The sequence below is a fragment of the Coregonus clupeaformis genome, chromosome 10, assembly GCF_020615455.1.
Source record: "Coregonus clupeaformis isolate EN_2021a chromosome 10, ASM2061545v1, whole genome shotgun sequence".
Lineage (NCBI taxonomy): Eukaryota > Metazoa > Chordata > Actinopteri > Salmoniformes > Salmonidae > Coregonus > Coregonus clupeaformis.
Window position 1 is genome coordinate 4,034,147 of NC_059201.1, and position 24,433 is coordinate 4,058,579.

At 40.1% G+C, this 24,433-nt stretch overlaps 1 protein-coding gene across 1 annotated transcript in view; it reads right to left on the reverse strand.

The window, feature by feature from the left end:
* The window catches only part of LOC121574703 (metabotropic glutamate receptor 7-like), a 318,674-nt gene that overhangs the window by 126,532 nt on the left and 167,709 nt on the right, over positions 1–24,433 (reverse strand). The window contains exon 6 of the mRNA XM_041887245.2: positions 6,977–7,177. Within this exon, the coding sequence (XP_041743179.2) occupies positions 6,977–7,177 (201 nt within the window). The remainder of the gene's footprint in view (positions 1–6,976; positions 7,178–24,433) is intronic.

The window sequence follows — 24,433 nt, forward strand, 5'->3', positions numbered from 1 at the left end:
AGTTAGAGAGGATAATAACTGACTGTTGTCTCTTCACTGGGGTGATGGAGTTACTGTAGAGAGGATAATATATATATGTTGTCTCTTCACTGGGGTGATGAGTTAGAGAGGATAATATCTATCTGTTGTCGCTTCACTGGGGTGATGGAGTTAGAGAGGATAATATCTATATGTTGTCTCTTCACTGGGGTGATGGAGTTAGAGAGGATAATATCTATCTGTTGTCTCTTCACTGGGGTGATGGAGTTAGAGAGGATAATATCTATCTGTTGTCTCTTCACTGGGGTGATGGAGTTAGAGAGGATAATATCTATCTGTTGTCTCTTCACTGGGGTGACGGAGTTAGAGAGGATAATATCTATCTGTTGTCTCTTCACTGGGGTGATGGAGTTAGCTGCCTTTGTACTACAACACTTACCTGCCTCTTCGAGGAGAACATAAGTGATGACAGCTGATGACCATCAAATTATAGTAGGCTGCATATTCAAAGGGCTGTAAATACTAAACAATAACACAACTGCCATAACAAAAAACATTTGATTGGTAAAATAAGGTTATTTTTAAGTTTAATAAAGAAACGATTAGTATGCACAATTACTTTGGTTCTCTTTATCTCTTCACACTGGAGATGTTTTAAGATGTTCCTTTTTGAACAAGTGGCAGAAACGTCAGCAGCAAAACTTCAAGGAGCGGCGTAGATCCTTTCATCAGTAGTGCTTACATGCACAACTAGCTTCTGTTCTCAATAAAGACAAATAACATTCCATTGATCAATAACTGCAGGAAGTAGATTGGCCATCACTACAGAGAGACGGATGGAGACCATATGTAATAACTACAGAGAGCTCCAAAGATATTGGGTCAGTGACACATAACATTGTTTTGTGTTGGCTCTGTACTCCAGCACTTTGCATTTGAACTCATACATTGACCATGAGGTTAAAGTGCAGACTCTCAGCTTTACTTTGAAGGTATTTTCATCTATATCGGCTAAACCGTTTAGAAACTACCAGACTTTTTGTACTTAGTCCCCATTTTAGAGGATTTTCTGTTTGTTTTATGTTGTTTTGTTTCAGATTATGGTGTGCCTAGTAGAAATTAATGGTAAATAATGTATTGTGTCATTTTGGAGAAATGTATATTGTAATTAAGAATAGAATATGTTTCTAAACACTTTTACATTAATGTGGATGCCACCATGATAAAGGATAATCCTGAGTGAATTGTGAATATTTAGTGAAAAAGTTACAGAGGTAAAATATCATATACCCCCGCCCCAGCAGCAATTACACACACATTTTTTTTTTTTTTGGGGGGTGATATTCATGCCTAAAGATCGATGGATGTGTTCGTGTTACAAAGAAAATACATTTTCTGCTGTAAATATCATATGGATGTTCAGTATCCCTACACTTTAGCTAACACATCAATATCAGTTGTGTGTATACAACTTCAGCTGTCTACCCAGAACTAGAATGGCATTTCTATCTCTAGGGTCTATTTGCACACGTGTAAGGATTTGTTTCTGTCTAACATGTTGACATGCACAGCTCTCTGGGTAAGGTTCTGTCTTCAAGTCTACAGTGGGTGATGAAGTCCCTTCCATCTATGTAATGTATTACAGTGTCTTGCGAAAGTATTCACCCCCTCTTGGCATTTTTCCTATTTTGTTGCCTTACAACCTGGAATTTAAAATGATTTTTTGGGGGGGGTTGTATCATTTGATTTACACAACATGCCTACCACTTTGAAGATGCACATTTTTTTTATTTTTTTGTGAAACAAACAAGAAATAAGACAAAAAAAAACTGAAAACCTGAGCATGCATAACTATTCACCCCCCAAAGTCAATACTTTGTAGAACCACCTTTTGCAGCAATTACAGCTGCAAGTCTCTTGGGGTATGTCTCTATAAGCTTGTTACATCTAGACACTGGGATGTTTGCCCATTATTCAAGGCAAAACTGCTCCAGCTCCTTCAAGTTGGACGGGTTCCGCTGGTATACAGCAATCTTTAAGTCATACCACATATTCTCAATTGGATTGAGGTCTGGGCTTTGACTAGGCCATTCCAAGACATTTAAACGTTTCCCTTAAACCACTTGAGTGTTGCTTTAGCAGTATGCTTAGGTTAACTGTCCTACTGGAAGGTGAACCAGTCTCAAATCTCTGTAAGACTGAAACAGATTTCCCTCAAGAATTTCCCTGTATTTAGCACCATCCATCATTCCTTCAATTCTGACCAGTTTCCCAGTCCCTGCCGATGAAAAACATCCCCACAGCATGATGCTGCCACCACCATGCTTCACTGTAGGGATGGTGTTCTCGGGGTGATGAGAGATGTTGTTTTGGTTGGCAGCCCTCTCTTGGCAGGTTTGTTGTGGTGCTCTGTGTGATGTTCAAAGTGTCTGATTTTTTTTTATAACCCAACCCTGATATGTACTTCTCCACAACTTTGTCCCTGACCTGTTTGGAGAGCTCCTTGGTCTTCATGGTGCCGCTTGCTTGGTGGTGCCCCTTGCTTAGTGGTGTTGCAGAGTCTGGGGCCTTTCAGAACAGGTGTATATATACTGAGATCATGTGACAGATCATGTGACACTTAGATTGCACACAGGTGGACTTTATTTAACTAATTATGTGACTTCTGAAGGTAATTGGTTGCACCATATCTTATTTAGGGGCTTCATAGCAAAGGGGGTGAATACATATGCACTTACCACTTTTCCGTTATTAATTTTTTTAGAATTTTTTGAAACAACTTATTTTTTTCATTTCACTTCACCAATTTGGACTAGTTTATGTATGTCCATTACATGAAATCCAAATAAAAATCAATTTAAATTACAGGTTGTAATGCAACAAAATAGGAAAAATGCCAAGGGGGATGAATACTTTTGCAAGGCACTGTACAGGTTATGGACATGTACAGCCATTTGGCAGGAGGGGCGGAGTGCATGACACTACATCCTGGAAGACACTCTGAGTAGCCTACAGAGTAACATGAGAAGAATGCATTTACTGAACTTATGTAGATATTCTAAACAGTGTTTTGATCTCTTCCCAAGGTTAACAGTTCCATGTATAATAAACTTCACATCAAACTGTAGAAGCTGTGTTCTGATAATAAAGCAATGTGCAAATATCACACCTGTCTTTAAAGCTTTTATTGTTATTCACAGCCGATACAGATACATGTACCTATCAACATGTTGTCTGGTGATGCCTTGTCAAACATGTTAGTTGTCATACCTTCCCTGTTTTGCTGCCAGACAAGGCTCCGCTGATAGCCAGGTGTAGTGGTGGTAAGGATTCACTCCATGGTGCTGAAATGAAAGCTTCTGCTGTTGGGACAGCTTTATGGAGGCCCTAACAGTTTGTGGGCACCGTTTGTCACCGTTATAGTGCAATTAATGTATTGTTTAGTGGCTTTGCTGGCATGCATCTAAAACACATGGTTGAGTTTGCCCCACCAAGATGTACATGCTAAAACCGCCACTGCCCACAGGGCATTGAAATTATTGAAGTAAAAAGAAATGTACACTACCGATCAAAAGTTTTAGAACACCTACTCATTCAAGGGTTTTTCTTTATTTTTTTACTATTTTCTACATTGTAGAATGATAGTGAAGACATCAAACCTATGAAATAACACATATGGAATCATGTAGTAACCAAAAAAGTGTTAAACAAATCAAAATATATTTTATATTCGAGATTCTTCAAATAGCCAACCTTTGCCTTGATGACAGCTTTGCACACTCTTTGCATTCTCTCAACCAGCTTCATGAGGTAGTCACCTGGAATGCATTTCAATTAACAGGTGTGCCTTCTTAAAAGTTAATTTGTGGAATTTCTTTCCTTCTTAATGTGTTTGAGCAAATCAGTTGTGTTGTGACAAGGCGGTGGGGTATATAGAAGATAGCCCTATTTGGTAAAAGACCAAGTCCATATTATGGCAAGAACAGCTCAAATAAGCAAAGAGAAACGACAGTCCATCATTACTCTAAGACATGAAGGTCAGTCAATACGGAACCTTTCAAGAACTTTGAACGTGCAGTCGCAAAAACCATCAAGAGCTATGATGAAACTGGCTCTCATGAGGACCGCCACAGAAAAGGAAGACCCAGAGTTACTGTTGAACTGTTCAGAGGAGACTGCGTGAATCAGGCCTTCATGGTCGAATTGCAACAAAGAAACCACTACTAAAGGACACCAATAAGAAGAAGAGACTTGCTTGGGCCAAGAAACACGAGCAATAGACATTAGACAGGTGGAAATGTGTCCTTTGGTCTGGAGTCTAAATTGGAGATTTTTGGTTCCAACCGCCGTGTCTTTGTGAGATGCGTTGTGGGTGAACGGATGATCTCCGCATGTGTAGTTCCCACCGTAAAGCATGGGGGAGGAGGTGTTATGGTGTGGGGTTGCTTTGCTAGTGACACTGTCTGTGATTTATTTAGAATTCAAGGTACAGTTAACCAGCATGGCTACCACAGCATTATGCAGCGATATGCCATCCCATCTGGTTTCAGCTTAGTGGGGACTATCATTTGTTTTTCAACAGGACAATAACCCAACACACCTCCAGGCTGTGTAACGCAATTTTAACCAAGAAGGAGAGTGATGGAGTGCTGCATCAGATGACCTGGTCTCCACAATCACCCGACCTCAACCCAATTGAGATGGTTTGGGATGAGTCGGACCGCAGAGTGAAGGAAAAGCAGCCAAGAAGTGCTCAGCATATGTGGGAACTCCTTCAAGACTGTTGGAAAAGCATTCCAGGTGAAGCTGGTTGAGAGAATGCCAAGAGTGTGCAACACTGTCATCAAGGCAAAGGGTGGCGATTTGAATAATTAGTTTAACATGTTTTTGGTTACTACATGATTCCATATGTGTTATTTCATAGTATTGATGTCTTCACTATTATTCTACAATATAGAAAATAGTAAAAATTAAGTAAGACCCTTTAATGCTTCACATCTGCATTACTTGCTGTTTGGGGTTTTAGGCTGGGTTTCTGTGCAGCACTTTGTGACATCTGCTGATGTAAAAAGGTCTTCATAAATAACATTTGATTGATTTGATTGATTGAATGAGTAGGTGTTCTAAAACTCTGCATAACATGAAAACAAATGTGACAGTTAATAGATCATGTGTAATGATCTTTCTCGGGTACTTACAAAGCCAATTAGCACATTGCAGAGTTTGCTAATTGCATAGCCGTGTCTTCCCAGAGGAAAATATTAGCAGGTTGTGAAAATATGATAATTGGAAGAGATATTGATATTGAGCTACGATATAATATAATATATATTTATATAGAGCTATAATAAAATATAATAGATATTTATATAGAGCTACGATATAATATAATATATATTTATATAGAGCTATAATAAAATATAATAGATATTTATATAGAGCTATAATATAATATAATATATATTTATATAGAGCTATAATAAAATAGAATATATATTTATATAGAGCTATAATATAATATAATATATATTTATATAGAGCTATAATATAATATAATATATATTTATATAGAGCTATAATATAATATAATATATATTTATATAGAGCTATAATAAAATATAATAGATATTTATATAGAGCTATAATATAATACAATATATATTTATATAGAGCTATAATATAATATAATATATATTTATATAGAGCTATAATATAATATAATAGATATTTAAATAGAGCTATAATATATATTTATATAGAGCTATCATATAATATAATAGATATAGATATAGAGCTATAATATAATAGATATTGAGCTATGATATCTTTTTAAATTTTTCCTTTTATTTTCTTCACCCTCATACAAGGTTTAAAGGCTTTTTCAATGGTGAAATTCCTACTATTTCTGGCCGTGCCAGGGGGTATGTCGGTGCCAGCAGACCTGTGTGTTGATGTTTTTGTAGTAGAGTGCATACCTTTTCTCAAATTACAAACATTCTATATACTCTATCTCCAATCAATCCAATCAAGTCCTAAAACGTCTTCTCCTCAGATTGTGCCTCAGAGTCTCTGTCTGAAATGGCACCCTATTCCCTATATAGTGCACTTACTTTTTGACCAGAGCTCTATAAGGAATAAGGGGCCATTTCGGACGCAACCTCTCTCTGTGGTCTTGTGTCTTCCACACAGTCAACAAGATATCCTGCGTAAACTTGCTTTGGATGTTGCATTCTCCAGGCGGAGGGGAGCTATGAGCAGCAAATGCCATGATCATATCTTATGCAATCACCTTAGCTGCTGCCTGAATAACTCCACAAACAAACCAGAACTGGTGTTACCTGTCAATTAGGCTGTACAAATACCCCTTCTACACTTCCTCCTTGTAAACATTGTCTGTCATGACATCACTTCCTACAGTGTGAACATTGTCTGTCATGACATCACTTCCTACAGTGTGAACATTGTCTGTTATGACATCACTTCCTACAGTGTGAACATCGTCTGTTATGACATCACTTCCTACAGTGTGAACATTGTCTGTCATGACATCACTTCCTACAGTGTGAACATTGTCTGTTATGACATCACTTCCTACAGTGTGAGCATTGTCTGTTATGACATCACTTCCTACAGTGTGAACATTGTCTGTTATGACATCACTTCCTACAGTGTGAACATTGTCTGTTATGACATCACTTCCTACAGTGTGAACATTGTCTGGTGTTGGTGTTTGTATACTTCATAAATGCACCCCTATCTCTGTTAGCTGTGGATTTATTTGATAGAATGTTGCACCCCTATCTTGGTTAGCCGTGGATTTATTTAACCAATATTTATGCTAAACATTTTACCAACAGTTCGGCTAAATATTTGACAAACAGTTCGGCTAAAAAGTTTACCAACATTTCGCCTAAATATTTCACCAGCATTTTGGCTAAAGAGACTTCATCAGGGCTGTGGAAAATAGGTGTTTTATTCACATTGTTACTAAACTTACCATTGAAGGTGACACTGCGGATGTACTTGAGCAGTTTCTTGCCCCCGGCCAGGTCCATATCGGGACAGATCCCAGTGACGTCGGGACACAGGTCTCTCTGCATGTTGTGAAGGGCGTGGGCAATGGCGTACACCGCATCGATCACAAACTGAACCTTCCCCTCCTGCTCATACTTAGAGTCCGTCCCAATCCGCTCCTGGCCTGCAGATTAACAGAGGAGAATGTATTGGGAAAGACACTCTCACTGGTGACCACCTGGGTAAACACAACACATTCCTACACATTTGCATTAATGAGGTGACCTAAAAAAAGTAGTCATCTTTTTTTTACATTTAGGAAAATAACATACTAACGTAACGTTCCACAGACATGGGTTGCCATGCAACGATGCAAACCTTATTAAATTAAAGGAATCCTGTATTCGCTGTATACGGGTATTCACAATGTGTTGGTTTTTTAATAACTTCAAACGAGAGACAAGGGGAACCTTGTTAATATGGCTAACATGATAAATGTACTACCACACTCTTACAGTGTATTATAACAAGACGTTGTGTTTTTTTACCTTCAACGGTAGACATATAATACTAAAAATCAACATCTCATATGCGTTGTATGTCAGTGATGGTACAATTGATCAATAATAATTTTTTCCTGGTTTTCCATTGGACATATTTCTGAGAAATAATACATTGCAACGCGTTTACATTGAATCTGTCACAAGCAGACGTTCTACCGCGAAATACGATAATTTGATAATAATAATCAAAACAAGTATCGGATGCCCAAAATGTGTTTGATTATCATTATGAGTCCCCATTTCATTATTTTCAAATGATTGAATGGCCTCTAACGCGTAAGTATTTAGTCAGCCACCAATTGTGCAAGTTCTCCCACTTAAAAAAGATGAGAGAGGCCTGTAATTTTCATCATAGGTACACGTCAACTATGACAGACAAATGGAGGAAAAAAACAATCCAGAAAATCACATTGTAGGGTTTTAATGAATTTATTTGCAAATTTTTATGGTGGAAAATAAGTATATGTACGTACAGGGTTTCTGACAGGCTTGATAATCACACAACCTATTGTGTTTCATCATCATCTTACAAGACCATGAAGAGCGAAGGGTCATGCCGTTTATGAAGGACAATATATATATATATATAGATTTGAGTTAATATCTAATTTGACTGAAGCAAAGTATAATTTCATTGTCAGTTTTAATTTATACTTAAACTTTTCTGATTTGTTCTCTGATTTATTATGAAACATTTTTACTTTCACACATGAATCTGCATAACCAAATTATCACTTGAATGTTAATTAAATAATCACTTATAAAATGAAAAATGAGGAAGACGCAGTTAGACCAGGTTTCATCCAACCTTTTTAATGCGAGTAAAGTACATGTTGGATAAAAACATTTCATGATGGGCACGATGGAAACAAAACATCTGTCGGTAAACTTTACAAAATGTCAACTAAGTAAAATACGCTAGACAAGGTGGGACCTTTTTGTGTCTGTAAAATTAATTATGCGAGAAATGTCTGTGGAAACACTTTTATGCGCAAATATTGATAATAATAACCATCATATCGAAAGTAAACTTGGAGTCACGTTGATGACACGTTGATGACACGTTGATGACACGTTGATGACACGTTGTGTGGTCCTCCCCACTACGACTCGTCGGGAAAGCATGCCGTTTATCAGACTATCCATGAAAATAAGTTATGGTGAACTTCACAGGGTGAAAGGTCATGAGCTTGATACTCCTTTCAATGAATATCCAGGGTCTTATTCTGGCGACATGTTCATCGACAAATACAAAAAAAGAATCTCTCTCTTTTGTCCATAATAATTTCAATCATGTAGGCTAGTACCCACACTGTATCTGCCAGATGTTGGCCAGAGCACACATGCCAACACCAGAGTGGGCACACTCACTATTTTAACCCAATTGTTTTTGTGAGAAAACCATCAATAGAGTTGAAAATGCAAAAGAAACCCATTTAACTTCGGTACATGGGAATTTAACCGCAAAAAAATGTATATTTATGTGCACTGCGTCGTCACACACAGCCTTTTATCCACAACAGGTACATTTTATGGAAACACGTCCCTGGTGGGAAAATTTGCATATTGTTTTTATGCAGATTTTAGAATGTTCTCATGAAAATCTTTGGCCAATTGGATGGGAACCTAGCTAATTGAGAGGGTGAACGTTCCCGAGTGTGCTCCAAAATCTGTCGATGACAATTCCAGATTGAAATCTATAATACAAACAACCGAGTCAGGAATAATTGAAAGATTTGGAGTAGCTGAAATGGTTGCCCTGGGCTGGATCTGGATTCAGCATTGGCTTTGTTTTGGCGCGCACACACACACACACACACACACACACACACACACACACACACACACACACACACACACACACACACACACACACACACACAAACACACACACACACAACTATGTGGCCATGCACACAGCTACAGATGTAGGATATTAAATTGATCACCTTGTTGCATGACAACTTTCTTGCACTGCAAAAAAAAAAAAAAAAAAAAAAGTAATGTATTTGAGGTTTAAAAGGGCTTCTGAAGTTTGAAATAATCACAGGTTGGTGGAACCTTAATTGGAAAGGATGGGCTCGTGGTAATGGCTGGAATGGTGTGTTTGAGGCCATTCCATTTAGCCGTTCCAGCCATTATTATGAGCCGTCCTCCCTTCAGCAGCCTCCACTGTTTGACGTTTTAGACGTGATTTTCCCTAATGAAAAATGAACCAACCGCTACAAAAATGTCCATTAATTATAAGCCACATAATAATTCACATGTCCTGTTGCTGCAGGATTTTCCTGCTGAACCAAACTGGCTCAAATTAAGATCCTACAGCTGTAAGACGGAGTGTAGCGGCAGGAGTGCAGCGGCTCATCAACCCAAATGTCTCCATGGAAATATCTCACAACTCCACATTCCTTGCAAATACCCAACTGGGCTTTCAACGTTAATTACCCACTGTGTTTATCATACGAGGTAAAAACATAATAATAAAACAAAATGAACGCTGAGAAAACACAATCTCACGTTGGTAAATGATCATTGGTACTTTGTGGCTCGTATCATCACCATACGGCATACAGTATATAGGACAAATTATCATTATATACCCTATCAAACACATAGAGATTATCAATATATACCCTATCAAACACAGACACATTATCATTATATACCCTATCAAACACAGACACATTATCATTATATACCCTATCAAACACAGACACATTATCATTATATACCCTATCAAACACAGACACATTATCATTATATACACACACACACAACAAATCTCAGCTGTTCCAGAGGTAGCTCGTTTGATTCAACTTGTCAATTAACACAATAACAACATGTATGGAATTTAACAATATAATATGGCTGACCAGAATTAAAATAACAACTACGGTTCTTCAGAAGGATCTACATAGAACCTTTTGGATTAAGAAAGGTTATTTATAGAACCATTCTTCCTAAAGGTTCTATAAAGAACCATAAAAAGGGTTCTGTTTAGCCGTATAAAGGATTGTAACCATAGTGGCTTGCGAAAGTATTCACCCCCTCTTGGCATTTTTCCTATTTTGTTGCCTTACAACCTGGAATTTAAATGGATTTTTGGGCGGTTTGTATCATTTGATTTACACAACATGCCTACCACTTTGAAGATGCAAAATATTTTCTATTGTGAAACAAACAAGAAATACGACAAAAAAACAGAAAACTTGAGCGTGCATAACTATTCACCCCCCCCGAAGTCAATACTTTGTAGAGCCACCTTTTGCAGCAATTACAGCTGCAAGTCTCTTGGGGTATGTCTCTATAAGCTTGGTACATCTAGCCACTGGGATTTCTGCCCATTCTTCAAGGCAAAACTGCTCCAGCTCTTTCAAGTTGGATGGGTTCCGCTGGTGTACAGCAATCTTTAAGTCATACCACAGATTCTCAATTGGATTGAGGTCTGGGCTTTGACTAGGCCATTCCAATAAATGTAAATGTTTCCCCTTAAACCACTTGGGTGTTGCTTTAGCAGTATGCTTAGGGTCATTGTCCTGCTGGAAGGTGAACCTCCGTCCCAGTCTCAAATCTCTGGAAGACTGAAACAGGTTTCCCTCAATCATTTCCTTGTATTTAGCGGCATCCGTCATTTCTTCAATTCTGACCAGTTTCCCAGTCCCTGCCGATTAAAAACATCCCCACAGCATGATGCTGCCACCAACATGCTTCAATGTGGGGATGGTGTTCTTGGGGTGATGAGAGGTGTTGGGTTTGCGCCAGACATTGCATTTTCCTAGATGGCCAAAAAGCTCAATTCTTGTCTCATCTGACCAGAGTACCTTCTTCCATATGTTTGGGGAGTCTCCCTCATAGCTTTTGGCGAACACCAAACGTGTTCACTTATTTTGTTCTTTAAGCAATTGCTTTTTTCTGACCACTCTTCCCTAAAGCCCAGCTCTGTGGAGTGTACGGCTTAAAGTGGTCCTATGGACAGATACTCCAATCTCCGCTGTGGAGCTTTGCAGCTCCTTCAGGGTTATCTTTGGTCTCTTTGTTGCCTCTCTGATTAATGCCCTCCTTGCCTGGTCCGTGAGTTTTGGTGGGCGGCCCTCTCTTGGCAAGTTTGTTGTGGTGCCATATTCTTTCAATTTTTTAACTATGGATTTAATGGTGCTCCGTGGGATGTTCAAAGTTTCTGATATTTTTTTTATAACCCAACCCTGATCTGTACTTCTCCACAACTTTGTCCCTGACATGTTTGGATAGCTCCTTGGTCTTCATGGTGCCGCTTGCTTGGTGGTGCCCTTTGCTTAGTGGTGTTGCAGACTCTGGGGCCTTTCAGAACAGTTGTATATATACTGAGATCATGTGACAGATCATGTGACACTTAGATTGCACACAGGTGGACTTTATTTAACTAATTATGTGACTTCTGAAGGTAATTGGTTGCACCATATCTTATTTAGGGGCTTCATAGCAAAGGGGGTGAATACATACAGTGGGGAGAACAAGTATTTGATACACTGCCGATTTTGCAGGTTTTCCTACTTACAAAGCATGTAGAGGTCTGTAATTTTTAACATAGGTACTCTTCAACTGTGAGAGACGGAATCTAAAACAAAAATCCAGAAAATCACATTGTATGATTTTTAAGTAATTAATTTGCATTTTATTGCATGACATAAGTATTTGATACATCAGAAAAGCAGAACTTAATATTTGGTACAGAAACCTTTGTTTGCAATTACAGAGATCATACGTTTCCTGTAGGTCTTGTCCAGGTTTGCACACACTGCAGCAGGGATTTTGGCCCACTCCTCCATACAGACCTTCTCCAGATCCTTCAGGTTTCGAGGCTGTCACTGGACAATACGGACTTTCAGCTCCCTCCAAAGATTTTCTATTGGGTTCAGGTCTGGAGACTGGCTAGGCCACTCCAGGACCTTGAGATGCTTCTTACGGAGCCACTCCTTAGTTGCCCTGGCTGTGTGTTTCGGGTCGTTGTCATGCTGGAAGACCCAGCCACGACACATCTTCAATGCTCTTACTGAGGGAAGGAGGTTTTCACCCAAGATCTCGCAATACATGGCCCCATCCATCCTCCCCTCAATACGGTGCAGTCATCCTGTCCCCTTTGCAGAAAAGCATCCCCAAAGAATGATGTTTCCACCTCCATACTTCACGGTTGGGATGGTGTTCTTGGGGTTGTACTCATCCTTCTTCTTCCTCCAAACACGGCGAGTGGAGTTTAGACAAAAAAGCTCTATTTTTGTCTCATCAGACCACATGACCTTCTCCCATTCCTCCTCTGGATCATCCAGATGGTCATTGGCAAACTTCAAACGGGCCTGGACATGCGCTGGCTTGAGCAGGGGGACCTTGCGTGTGCTGCAGGATTTTAATCCATGACGGCGTAGTGTGTTACTAATGGTTTTCTTTGAGACTGTGGTCCCATCTCTCTTCAGGTCATTGACCAGGTCCTGCCGTGTAGTTCTGGGCTGATCCCTCACCTTCCTCATGATCATTGATGCCCCACAAGGTGAGATCTTGCATGGAGCCCCAGACGGAGGGTGATTGACCGTCATCTTGAACTTCTTCCATTTTCTAATAATTGTGCCAACAGTCGTTGCCTTCTCACCAAGCTGCTTGCCTATTGTCCTGTAGCCCATCCCAGCCTTGTGCAGGTCTACAATTTTATCCCTGATGTCCTTACCCAGCTCTCTGGTCTTGGCCATTGTGGAGAGATTGTTTGATTGGTGAATACATATGCACACACCACTTTTCTGTTATTCATTTTTTAGAATTTTTTTTAACGAGTAATTTTTTTCATTTCACTTCACCAATTTGGACTATGTTGTGTATGTCCATTACATGAAATCCAAATAAAAATAAATTTAAATTACAGGTTGTAATGCAACAAAATTGGAAAAACACCAAGGGGGATGAATACTTTTGCAAGGCACTGTAGAACCTTTTATTTTTTATTTTTTTGTTATAGAACCTTAGAAAATGGTTCTTTATAGCACCATAGAGGTTCCATTTAGAACCTTCAAAAATGTAACCTTAAAAAAAAAAATTCTACACTGAACAAAAATATAAACGCAACATGTAAAGCGTTGGTCCAATGTTTCATGAGCTGAAATAAAAGATTACAGAAATGTTCCATACGCACAAGAAGCTTTTTTGTCTATAAAAAAAAATCAGACATTTGTTTACATCCCTGTTAGTTTCTCCTTTGCCAAGATAATCCATCCACTTGACAAGTGTGGCATATCAAGAAGCTAATTAAACAGCACGATCATTACACAGGTGCACCTTGTGCTGGAGACAATAAAAGGCCACTCTAAAACGTGCAGTTTTGTCACACAACACGTCACAAATGTCTCAAGTTTTGAGGGAGCGTGCAAATTGGCATGCTGACTGCATTTCTCTACCATAAGCCGTCTCCAACCGGCCTCACAACCGCAGACCACATTTATGGCATCGTGTGGGCGAGAGGTTTGCTGATATCAATGTTGTGAACAGAGTGCCCCATGGTGGCAGTGGGATTATGGTATGGGCAGGCATAAACTACGGACATCGAACACAATTGCATTTTATCGATGGCAATTTGAATACACATAGATACTGTGACGAGATCCTGAATGCTCTGGATTGACGTGTATGACTACGTGTTCCTGTTCCCGCCAATATCAAGCAACTTCGCACAGCCATTGAAGAGGAGTGGGACAACATTCCACAGGACACAATCAATAGGCTGATCAACTCTATGCGAAGGAGATGTGTCGCGCTGCATGAGGCAAATGGTCGTCACACCAGATACTGACTGTTTTTCTGATCCACGAAACTACCTTTAAAAAAAAAAGGATATGCATATCTGTATTCCCAGTCATGTGAAATCCATAGATTAGGGCCTAATGAATTTATTTCAATTGACTGATTTGCTTATATGAACTGTAACTCAGTAAAACCTTGGAAATTGTTGCATGTTGTGTTTATATTTTTGTTCAGTATATATAGCACCTAAAAGGGTTCCACTATGGTTACAAGCCAAAGAACCCCTTTCTTGTACAATTTATTTATTTTTTCAAATGGGGGGCTGTGTACCCTATCAAACAAACTAATTTCACATTAGACAAGGGGCATTGAAATCTCTGTCACGCTTCCTCTATTCTCTCAGGACTGTGTTACTCTCCATTTCTCCCCCTCTCTCCCCCTCTCTCTCTCTCTCTCTCTCTCTCTCTCTCTCTCTCTCTCTCTCTCTCTCTCTCTCTCTCCCTCCTCTCTCTCTCCCTCTCTCCTCTCTCCCTCTCTCCCTCTCTCCCCTCTCTCTCTCTCTCCCTCTCTCCCTCTCTTCTCTCTCTCCCTCCCCTCTCTCTCTCGCTATTTGGTGCTGCTGAATATTTAGATTCAACATACATCCTGTGAGACAAAGATAAACACTAGAATAATGTGGGAGGCTAAATGGGGTTAAAAGCAGCAGTTTTAGTTCTCATCTCCACCTCTCCATATTCTCCTGGAACCCCAATCCCCAATGCAATACAGTAACGGTTGTGTTTCATTTTCAAATCATACATTGCGGGGGAGGTGCTACAATACACCAGCTGTATAGCCTCTCAAACATGGTATAGTGGAGTTGATGTTAATACATCAGTTGTATAGCCTCTTACAGTTTTTCTCAATTGCTAAAACACTAAACCCTATTGTCTGAACCAAATGCTCAGTTGCCTGAACCCACTGATTGAATCAATCACTCTTTTGGCAAAACCATAAGCACTTTTCACCTGTTTAGACACAACTTGCCAACACATTTTCATTGTGATGCACCCGTGCTGCATAATGGTGAGCACACATGTGACAAAAGTCAAACACAATTAGAGCACAGGTATCACCACTTGAACACAACAACTCAAAATTGATCACACTTGTGGCTAATGATGTGAGGGAACATATACAGTAAGCCAGTTTAGAGAGCACTGGTTTGTGAGGCCCTACAATTGATAGAAATCTGAGAGGAAGAGTTCGTGTGAGAGGTGGTCGAGGTGGTCAGCGAAGACAAAGAACAGTAATATCTGATGAAATCAGAGCTACTGTGATTGACCATGTTCTTGTCCATGGTATGAGCATGAGGGAGGCTGGACAAAGGTACAACCAAACATCAGTAGATTCACTGTGTCCACCATAATCCGAAGATTTAGAGAAGAGAACAGGTAATTACCTTTTTTTTGACATTATAGTACAGTATGTAAATGTTGACAGCAATTACTGTATGACATACTATATACTGTACCACAGTATACTGTAAGTGAATATATGTTTCAGTACATCACTGTACCAATGTACTGTAGTATTGTAATGGAGGGTTGGTCTAACTGTTTGTAGGCCTAGTATTCCATGTATATTTTTGTAACTCCATGTTCTCTTTTTGTAGAATTGAAACTGCCACATGGGGGTGGGAGGACAGGTATGTTCTCCCCACACCAAGAGACCCTAATTGTTGATATGGTCCGTAAGAAAAATGCCATTAAACTGGAGCGAAATTCAGCAGAAGATCATTGAGGACCATTTACATTTTGAGGGTATCAACAGTGTCAGCCTCTCTACTGTTGATCGTGTCCTCAGCGCAACAGACTGCGCATGAAACAGCTATACAGAGTGCCCTTTGATCGCAACTCAGACAGAGTCAAAGAGCAAAGATTCCCACATTCAATGTTGATTACTCTAAGTAGTGATTTACTGTGGTGGCCTAAATCACTTTTTCCGTATCACTTACAAAACTATATCTATTTCTACAGAGGGTTTTTCAACTGGATGCAATGGAAAGACCCCATCAATACATCTACATGGATGAAGCTGGGTTTAATCTCACCAAAAGGAGAAGGAGAGGCCGTAATGTGATTGGCCATCGGGGCCATTGTTGGTGTTCCTGGGCAGCGTGGTGGCAATGTCACATTATGTGCTGCCATCAGCAATCATGGGGTTGTCCACCATCATGCCAACCTGGGGCCCTACAACACTCACCAGCTCCTCATTTTCCTCAATCACATGCGAGATGCTTTGTTAGGGCAGCAGGATGAGCATCCCATCTATGTTGTTGTTTGGGACAATGTGAGTTTCTCACAGAGCCCTCCAGGTTAGAGAGTGGTACAATATGAACCAAGGTTTTATCAATCTTTGCCTTCCACCGTACTCCCTTTCCTAAACCCCATTGAGGAATTCTTCTCCTCATGGCGGTGGAAAGGTATATGAACGCCAACCTTACACCAGGGTAAATCTCCCTGCAAGCCATGGGACTTGCCTGTGGTGACATAGGTGTGGAGGCATGCCAAGCCTGGATACGGCATGCCAGGTTTTTTTTCCCCCGTTGCCTGGCCAGACAAAATGTGGCCTGTGATGTGGATGAAGTCCTGTGGCCTGACCCAGTACGGAGACATGATGCTGTGGCTGAGTAATGCACTTATTTGTATATTTCTGTACTTTATTTTTTACATGGGCTTACTGTACACAAGTGGCAAACGCATAAGATTTCTGTTTGTTTTTACAAGTGCTACATGTAAATGCACAAGATTTCTGTTTTGTGTTTTTGTACAAGTGCTAAATGCACAGGTTTTTTTGTTTTGCAACATGCATTTAGCCTACAGTGAACAAACAAACATTTATTTCTCCAGCTTCATGTCCTGAGCATTGTGTTTTCTATTTTTCTACGTAGTGTTTAGTGACTGTTCAGTAGTGTTTTTTATTTTGATTGACTCGGGGCACGATTTGACAACATAGTTCAGTTTTGAGCACAGATTGAACTGTTTTGAGGTGAAAGTTTGGTTTTGCAAGAAGAGTCTGAGGTTTTGTGAATGTAGCTTGAAAATTGGGTTTTGTGTTCACAGTTAAGAGAAAAGGAGAGCAGCTTTCAAGAAATGTGTCTTAGCAATCGAGAAAAACTGTAAACATGGTATAGTGGAGTTGATGTTAATACATCAGTTGTATAGCCTCTCAAACATGGTATAGTGGAGTTGATGTTAATACATCAGTTGTATAGCCTCTCAAACATGGTATAGTGGAGTTGATGTTAATACATCAGTTGTATAGCATCTTAAACATGGTATAGTGGAGTTAATGTTAATACATCAGTTGTATAGCCTCTCAAACATGGTATAGTGGAGTTGATGTTAATACATCAGTTGTATAGCCTCTTAAACATGGTTACAGCCCTCTAACCAATTGTACTATTATGTGTGTTTTTTCGCGTTATTTGTAATTTATTCTGTACATAATGTTTCTGCCACCGTCTCTTATGACCAAAAAGAGCTTCTGGATATCAGGACAGCGATTACTCACCTCGTATTGGACTAAGATTTTTTATTCAACGAGTCGGACGCGAAGGATATTCTACAGACACCCGACGAGTCCCAAATCCCCGTCATTCGCGTGAGAAAGAGACATAGATATCTTGGACGTAGGTCGAGTTCCTTGTAAGGATCCAACGGCGAGTGAGTAAACTGCCTCTTCAATCAATCCTATTAGCCAATGTTCAATCATTGGAAAACAAATTGGACGACCTAAGATTACGGTTATCCTACCAACGGGACATAAAAAACTGTAATATCTTATGTTTCACCGAGTCGTGGCTGAACGACTACATGGATAACAAACAGCTGGCGGGATATACGCTACATCGGCAGGATAGAATGGCTGACCCCGGTAAGTCAAGGGGTGGCGGTCTGTGTATATTTGTAAACAACAGCTGGTGCATAAAATCTAATACTAAGGAAGTCTCGAGGTTTTGCTCGCCTGAGGTAGAGTATCTCATGATAAGCTGTAGACCACACTATTTACCAAGAGAGTTTTCATCTATATTTTTCGTAGCTGTCTATCTACCACCACAAATCCATGCTGGCATTAAGACCACACTCAACGAGCTGTATAAGGCCATAAGTAAACAGGAAAACGCTCATCCAGAGGCAGCGTCCTAGTGGCCGGGGACTATAATGCAGGGAAACATAAATCCGTTCTACCTCATTTCTACCAGCATGTCACAACCAGAGGAAAAAAAACTCTAGACCACCTTTACTCCACACACAGAGACGCATACAAAGATCTCCCTCGCCCTCCATTTGGCAAAACTGACCATAACTCTATCCTCCTGTTTCCTGCTTATAAGCAAAAACTAAAGCAAGAAGCATCAGTGACTCGGTTAATAAGGAAGTGGTCAGATGACGCAGATGCTAAGCTACAGGACTGTTTTGCTAGCACAGACTGGAACATGTTCTGGGATTCTTCAGACAGCATTGAGGAGTACACCACATCAGTCACTGGCTTCATCAATAAGTGCATCGATGACGTCGTCCCCACAGTGACCGTACGTACATACCCCAACCAGAAGCCACTCTTTAAAACCACCAAACAGAGGGTAATAATGTATCTATTACCGCTGTTGGGCAGCCAGGTACAGAAGATTATTGCTGGCCTTTATTTTCTACGGCAGCAATAATCTTCCGTAGCCAGAAATGTGATGAGAAAAAAACAGTAATGAAGAAAAAAATAATGGTTGCATCCCAAATGGAAACCTATTCCCTATATGGTACACTACGTTTGACCAGAGCCCTATGGGGAAAAGGCTGCCATTTCAGACGCAGTAACAGTTTGGTCTAGGTTGAGTGAAGCGTAGGGGACACAGGGAGAGGAAGGCACCGTCCTAATCATCTCGTCCTAATCATCTCATTATGTCGTTAAAGAGAGAGGCGGTGCTAGTAGCTAACAAGCCAACATGTAATAACCCAATAGAGAGGAGGAGGGTTGGTACTTAATGTAGGACAGGAGAGGAAAATAACAGGCTTAGAATACCTCAGGTATATTAGTAATATAGTGGCTAGCCCACCTGGTCGTCCACTGATTGACTGTCTAGATTCCTTTCAAATGAAACGAAGGACCCCAATCTCCCCTCCCTTCACTGGAAACACCAGACCCCAATCTCCCCTCCCTTCACTGGAAACACCAGACCCCAATCTCCCCTCCCTCACTGGAAACACCAGACCCCAATCTCTCCTCCTTCACTGGAAACACTAGACCCCAATCTCTCCTCCTTCACCAGAAACACCAGACCCCAATCTCCCTCCCTCACTGGAAACACCAGACCCCAGTCTCCCCCTCCCTCACCAGAAACACCAGACCCCAATCTCCCCTCCCTCACTGGAAACACCAGACCCCAATCTCTCCTCCTTCACTAGTAACAATAGACCCCAATCTCTCCTCCTTCACTAGAAACAGTAGACCCCAATCTCCCCTCCATCACTGGAAACACCACAACCCAATCTCTCCTCCTTCACCAGAAACACCAGACCCCAATCTCCCCTCCCTCACTGGAAACACCAGACCCCAATCTCTCCTCCCTCACTGGAAACACCAGACCCCAATCTCTCCTCCCTCACTGGAAACACCAGACCCCAATCTCCCCTCCCTCACTGGAAACACCAGACCCCAGTCTCCCTCCCTCACCAGAAACACCAGACCCCAATCTCCCCTCCCTCACTGGAAACACCAGACCCCAATCTCTCCTCCCTCACTGGAAACACCAGACCCCAATCTCCCCTCCCTCACTGGAAACACCAGACCCCAATCTCCCCTCCATCACTGGAAACACCACAACCCAATCTCTCCTCCTTCACCAGAAACACCAGACCCCAATCTCCTCCCTCACTGGAAACACCAGACCCCAATCTCTCCTCCCTCACTGGAAACACCAGACCCCAATCTCTCCTCCCTCACTGGAAACACCAGACCCCAATCTCCCCTCCCTCACTGGAAACACCAGACCCCAATCTCTCCTCCCTCACTGGAAACACCAGACCCCAATCTCCCCTCCCTCACTGGAAACACCAGACCCCAATCTCCCCTCCCTCACTGGAAACACCAGACCCCAATCTCCCCCTCCCTCACTGGAAACACCAGACCCCAATCTCCCCTCCATCACTGGAAACACCACAACCCAATCTCCCCTCCTTCACCAGAAACACCAGACCCCAATCTCCCCTCCCTCACTGGAAACACCAGACCCCAATCTCTCCTCCTTCACTAGTAACAATAGACCCCAATCTCTCCTCCTTCACTAGAAACAGTAGACCCCAGTCTCCCCTCCTTCACTGGAAACAGGAGAACACTATCTCCCCTCCCTCTCGATCACCACCAGACCAGGCTCTCCCCTCTATCCCCACCTTCTGCATCTCTCCCCCACCTCCCAATAATACCCCAAACACATACCTATAAATAGTAAATCCTGAGAAATTTATGTTTTTGCGGTGGTCTCTTAATTTTTTCCAGAGCTGTATATACATATATATATATATATATATATATTTAAAAAATATATATATAATAAGAGATATATATCTTTATTATATATATTATATAACACAACACATACATACAGTGAGGGAAAAAAGTATTTGATCCCCTGCTGATTTTGTACGTTTGCCCACTGACAAAGACATGATCAGTCTATAATTTTAATGGTACGTTAATTTGAACAGTGAGAGACAGAATAACAACAAAAATATCCAGAAAAACGCATGTCAAAAATTTGATTTGCATTTTAATGAGGGAAATAAGTGTTTTTTTTGTTTGTTTTTTACGGGGGTAGATCAGCTTTAATATTTCAGATAGATTGTAACTTCCATCAATGTAATTGTCTGCATCACTTCCAATCCCCCATATGTTTTTTTTTTCGCATATATATATATATATATATATATATATATATATACATACACATATACACACACACATTTACACATACATACACACACAAACACACACACATCCTTTTTTTAAATTATATTTCCCTTCATTACTTTCCAACCCCACCACCCCTTCCCCAATTGGAGTAAACTAGTGAACAAAAACGCTTAGGCCTCTACTTCCAGCCCATACATACTATATACATTTAATGGACACAGTCAAATTCTACAATAATTATATTTTGTTTGTTTTTACTCCTGATCTTCCTCCGATCATTTTCATGATGTCCATCTGGTTTGCTTCTATATGCCATATTTTTCTAACTGTGCTATTTCACAAAAGCTCTCAACCAACAACCTATATACTTATTATGGACACAGTATGCTTTACATTAGTTATCTTGTTGTTGTTAGTTGTTATTAGTCCCATCCTTCAACTCCATTCAACACCACCCATCTATCTCTTAACACCATCCATATTGGATTTCTATTTGCCATATATTTTTCAACTGTACTGTGATGTTTTACAAAAGTTCTGAGCCATTCTATTCTCATTGTTTCTACAGATCGTAAATTGAAAATAAACTTTTTTGCTAAAAGTATTATTATATTATTGATCGATTGACTATGTCTTTTCAGATCACCCAGTAGTGCTATCTGCAGGGTTAGCTCCAGGTAAATGTTGCAATCCTTTAGCCATTCCTGGACCTGTGTCCAAAAACAAGCTACAAATGGACAGTACCAAAACCAAAACAAATGATCTATTGATTGATTCTGTCTCTTCGCAGCAAAATCTGCAGAGCTGGGAAGATTGTATCCCCCATATAAATAACATTCTATTGGTAGCAAGAATTTTATATAATAATTTAAGTTGAAAAATATAAGTTTTGAATCCGGTGTCGTTTTGCATATCAGTTCATAAACACTTTGCCATGGAATCGGCACGTCAAAAATCTCTTCCCAACTATTTTGCAATCTGTATGGGACGGCTGTCAATCCTTTGGTCCTTAAATGAAACTGGTATACATTTCTATTTATCACAATTTTCTTTAACCAATTATGTTATTTAATGCAGGGCCGACAGACAAGTTCCTTACTTTCTCCCCCTTCTACTTTCCTCTTCCATTTTTTTGCGGTAATACTGGCTTTTGCTGTGGTTGTCTTGGTGATTAGGACATAGTTACTCATGTTTTCATGTTAATTAATGTGCCTGCTTTAGACCACTACTGTTATTCAACATACTTCCGACTTATTGTTTTTCATCTGGAGGTAGATGTTCATCATGGTTATTGTTAATTAATCAAGTAGCCCTTTAAAGATTGTGTTTGTTTAACAAAAAAAATCTAATCAAATTTGATTTGTCACATGCCATATACAACAGGTGTAGACTTCACCGTGAAATGGCCCTTTCCTGACAATGCAGAGTTAAAAAGTAAGATCAATTTGCTAAAAATTAAAAAATGAAATAGTAACACAATAAAATAACAATAACGAGGCAAAGAGAGTACAAAGAGTACCGGCACAGAGTCAATGTGAAAGGGTACAAGGTAAACGAGGGAATATGTACAGTGCATCCGGAAAGTATTCAGACCCCTTCCCTTTTTCCACATCTTGTAATGTTACAGCCTTATTCTAAAATGGATTAAATAAAACAATTTCCTCATTAATTTACACATAATACCCTATAATGACAAAGTAAAAACTGTTTTTTAGAAACTTTTGCAAATGTATTACAAAGAAAAAAACAAAAATACCTTATTTACATAAGTATTTAGACCCTTTGATATGAGACTCCAGCTCAGGTGCATCCTGTTTCCATTGATCATCCTTGAGATGTTTCTACAACTTGATTGGAGTCCACCTGTGGTAAATTCAATTGATTGGACATGATTTGGAAAGGCACACACCTGTCTATATAAGGTCCCACAGTTGACAGTGCATGTCAGAGCAAAAACCAAGCCCGCTCTCAGACAATGAGTGTGCAAAGCTGTCATCAAGGCAAAGGGTGGCTATTTGAAGAATCTCAAATATAAAATATATTTTGCTTTGTTTAACACTTTTGTGGTTTCTACATGATTCCATGTGTGTTATTTCATGGTTTTGATGTCTTCACTATTATTCTACAATGTAAAGATTTTAAAAAAATAAAGAAAAACCATTGAATGAGTAGGTGTGTCCAAACCTTTGACTGGACTGTATATACATATTTCATTTTATTTTATACATTTTCAAATATATCTAAAAACCAGTTTGGGCTTTGTAATTATGGGGTGTTGTGTGTAGATTGATGAGGGGAAAAAACAATTTAATCCATTTTAGAACAAGACTGTAAGTCAAGGAGTCTGAATGCACTGTAGATGTAGGTAGGGGTAAACGTGACTAGGCAATCTGGATAGATAGTCAACACAGTAGCAGCAGCGTATTTGAAGAGCGTGAAAGAGAATGAAAAGTGTGTGTGTGTGTGTGTGTGTGTGTTTGCGTTCGTCGAAGGCCTTACAACCAGATTAGAGTCCCGCTCCTTGAATGTGGCAGCTCTAGCCTTTAGCTCAGTGCGGATGTTGCCTGTAATCCACGGCGTCTGGTTGCATGTAAGGTCATTGTGGGGGACGACGTCGTCGATGCACTAATTAATGAAGCTGCTGACTGACGTGATAAACTCATTCAACGCCATCGCATGAATCCCGGAACATATTCCAGTCTGTGCTACCAAAACAGTCCTATAGCTTAGCATCCGCTTCACCTGACTACTTCCGTATCGAGCTCGTCATTGATACTTCCTGTTCGAGTATTTGTTTGTAAGCAGGAAGCAGGAGGATATAGTTGTGGTCTGGTTTGCCAAAGGGAGGGCGAGGGAGGGCCTTGGATGAGTCTCTGTGTGTGGACTAAAAGTGATCTAGAGATGTTTCGCCTCTAGTTGCACAGGTGTCATTCTGGTAGAAATGAGGTCAAACGGATTTGAGTTTTTCTGCATTAAAATCACTGGCCACTAGGAGCGACGGCTCTGGTTGGTAACTGTATTGTTTGCTTATGGCAGCATACATCTCGTTGAGTGCGGTCTTAGTGCCAGCATCGATTTGCGGTGGTAAGTAGACAGCTACGAAAAAATATAGATGAAAACTCTCTTGGTAAATAGTGTGGTCTACAGTTTATCATGAGGCATTCTAAATC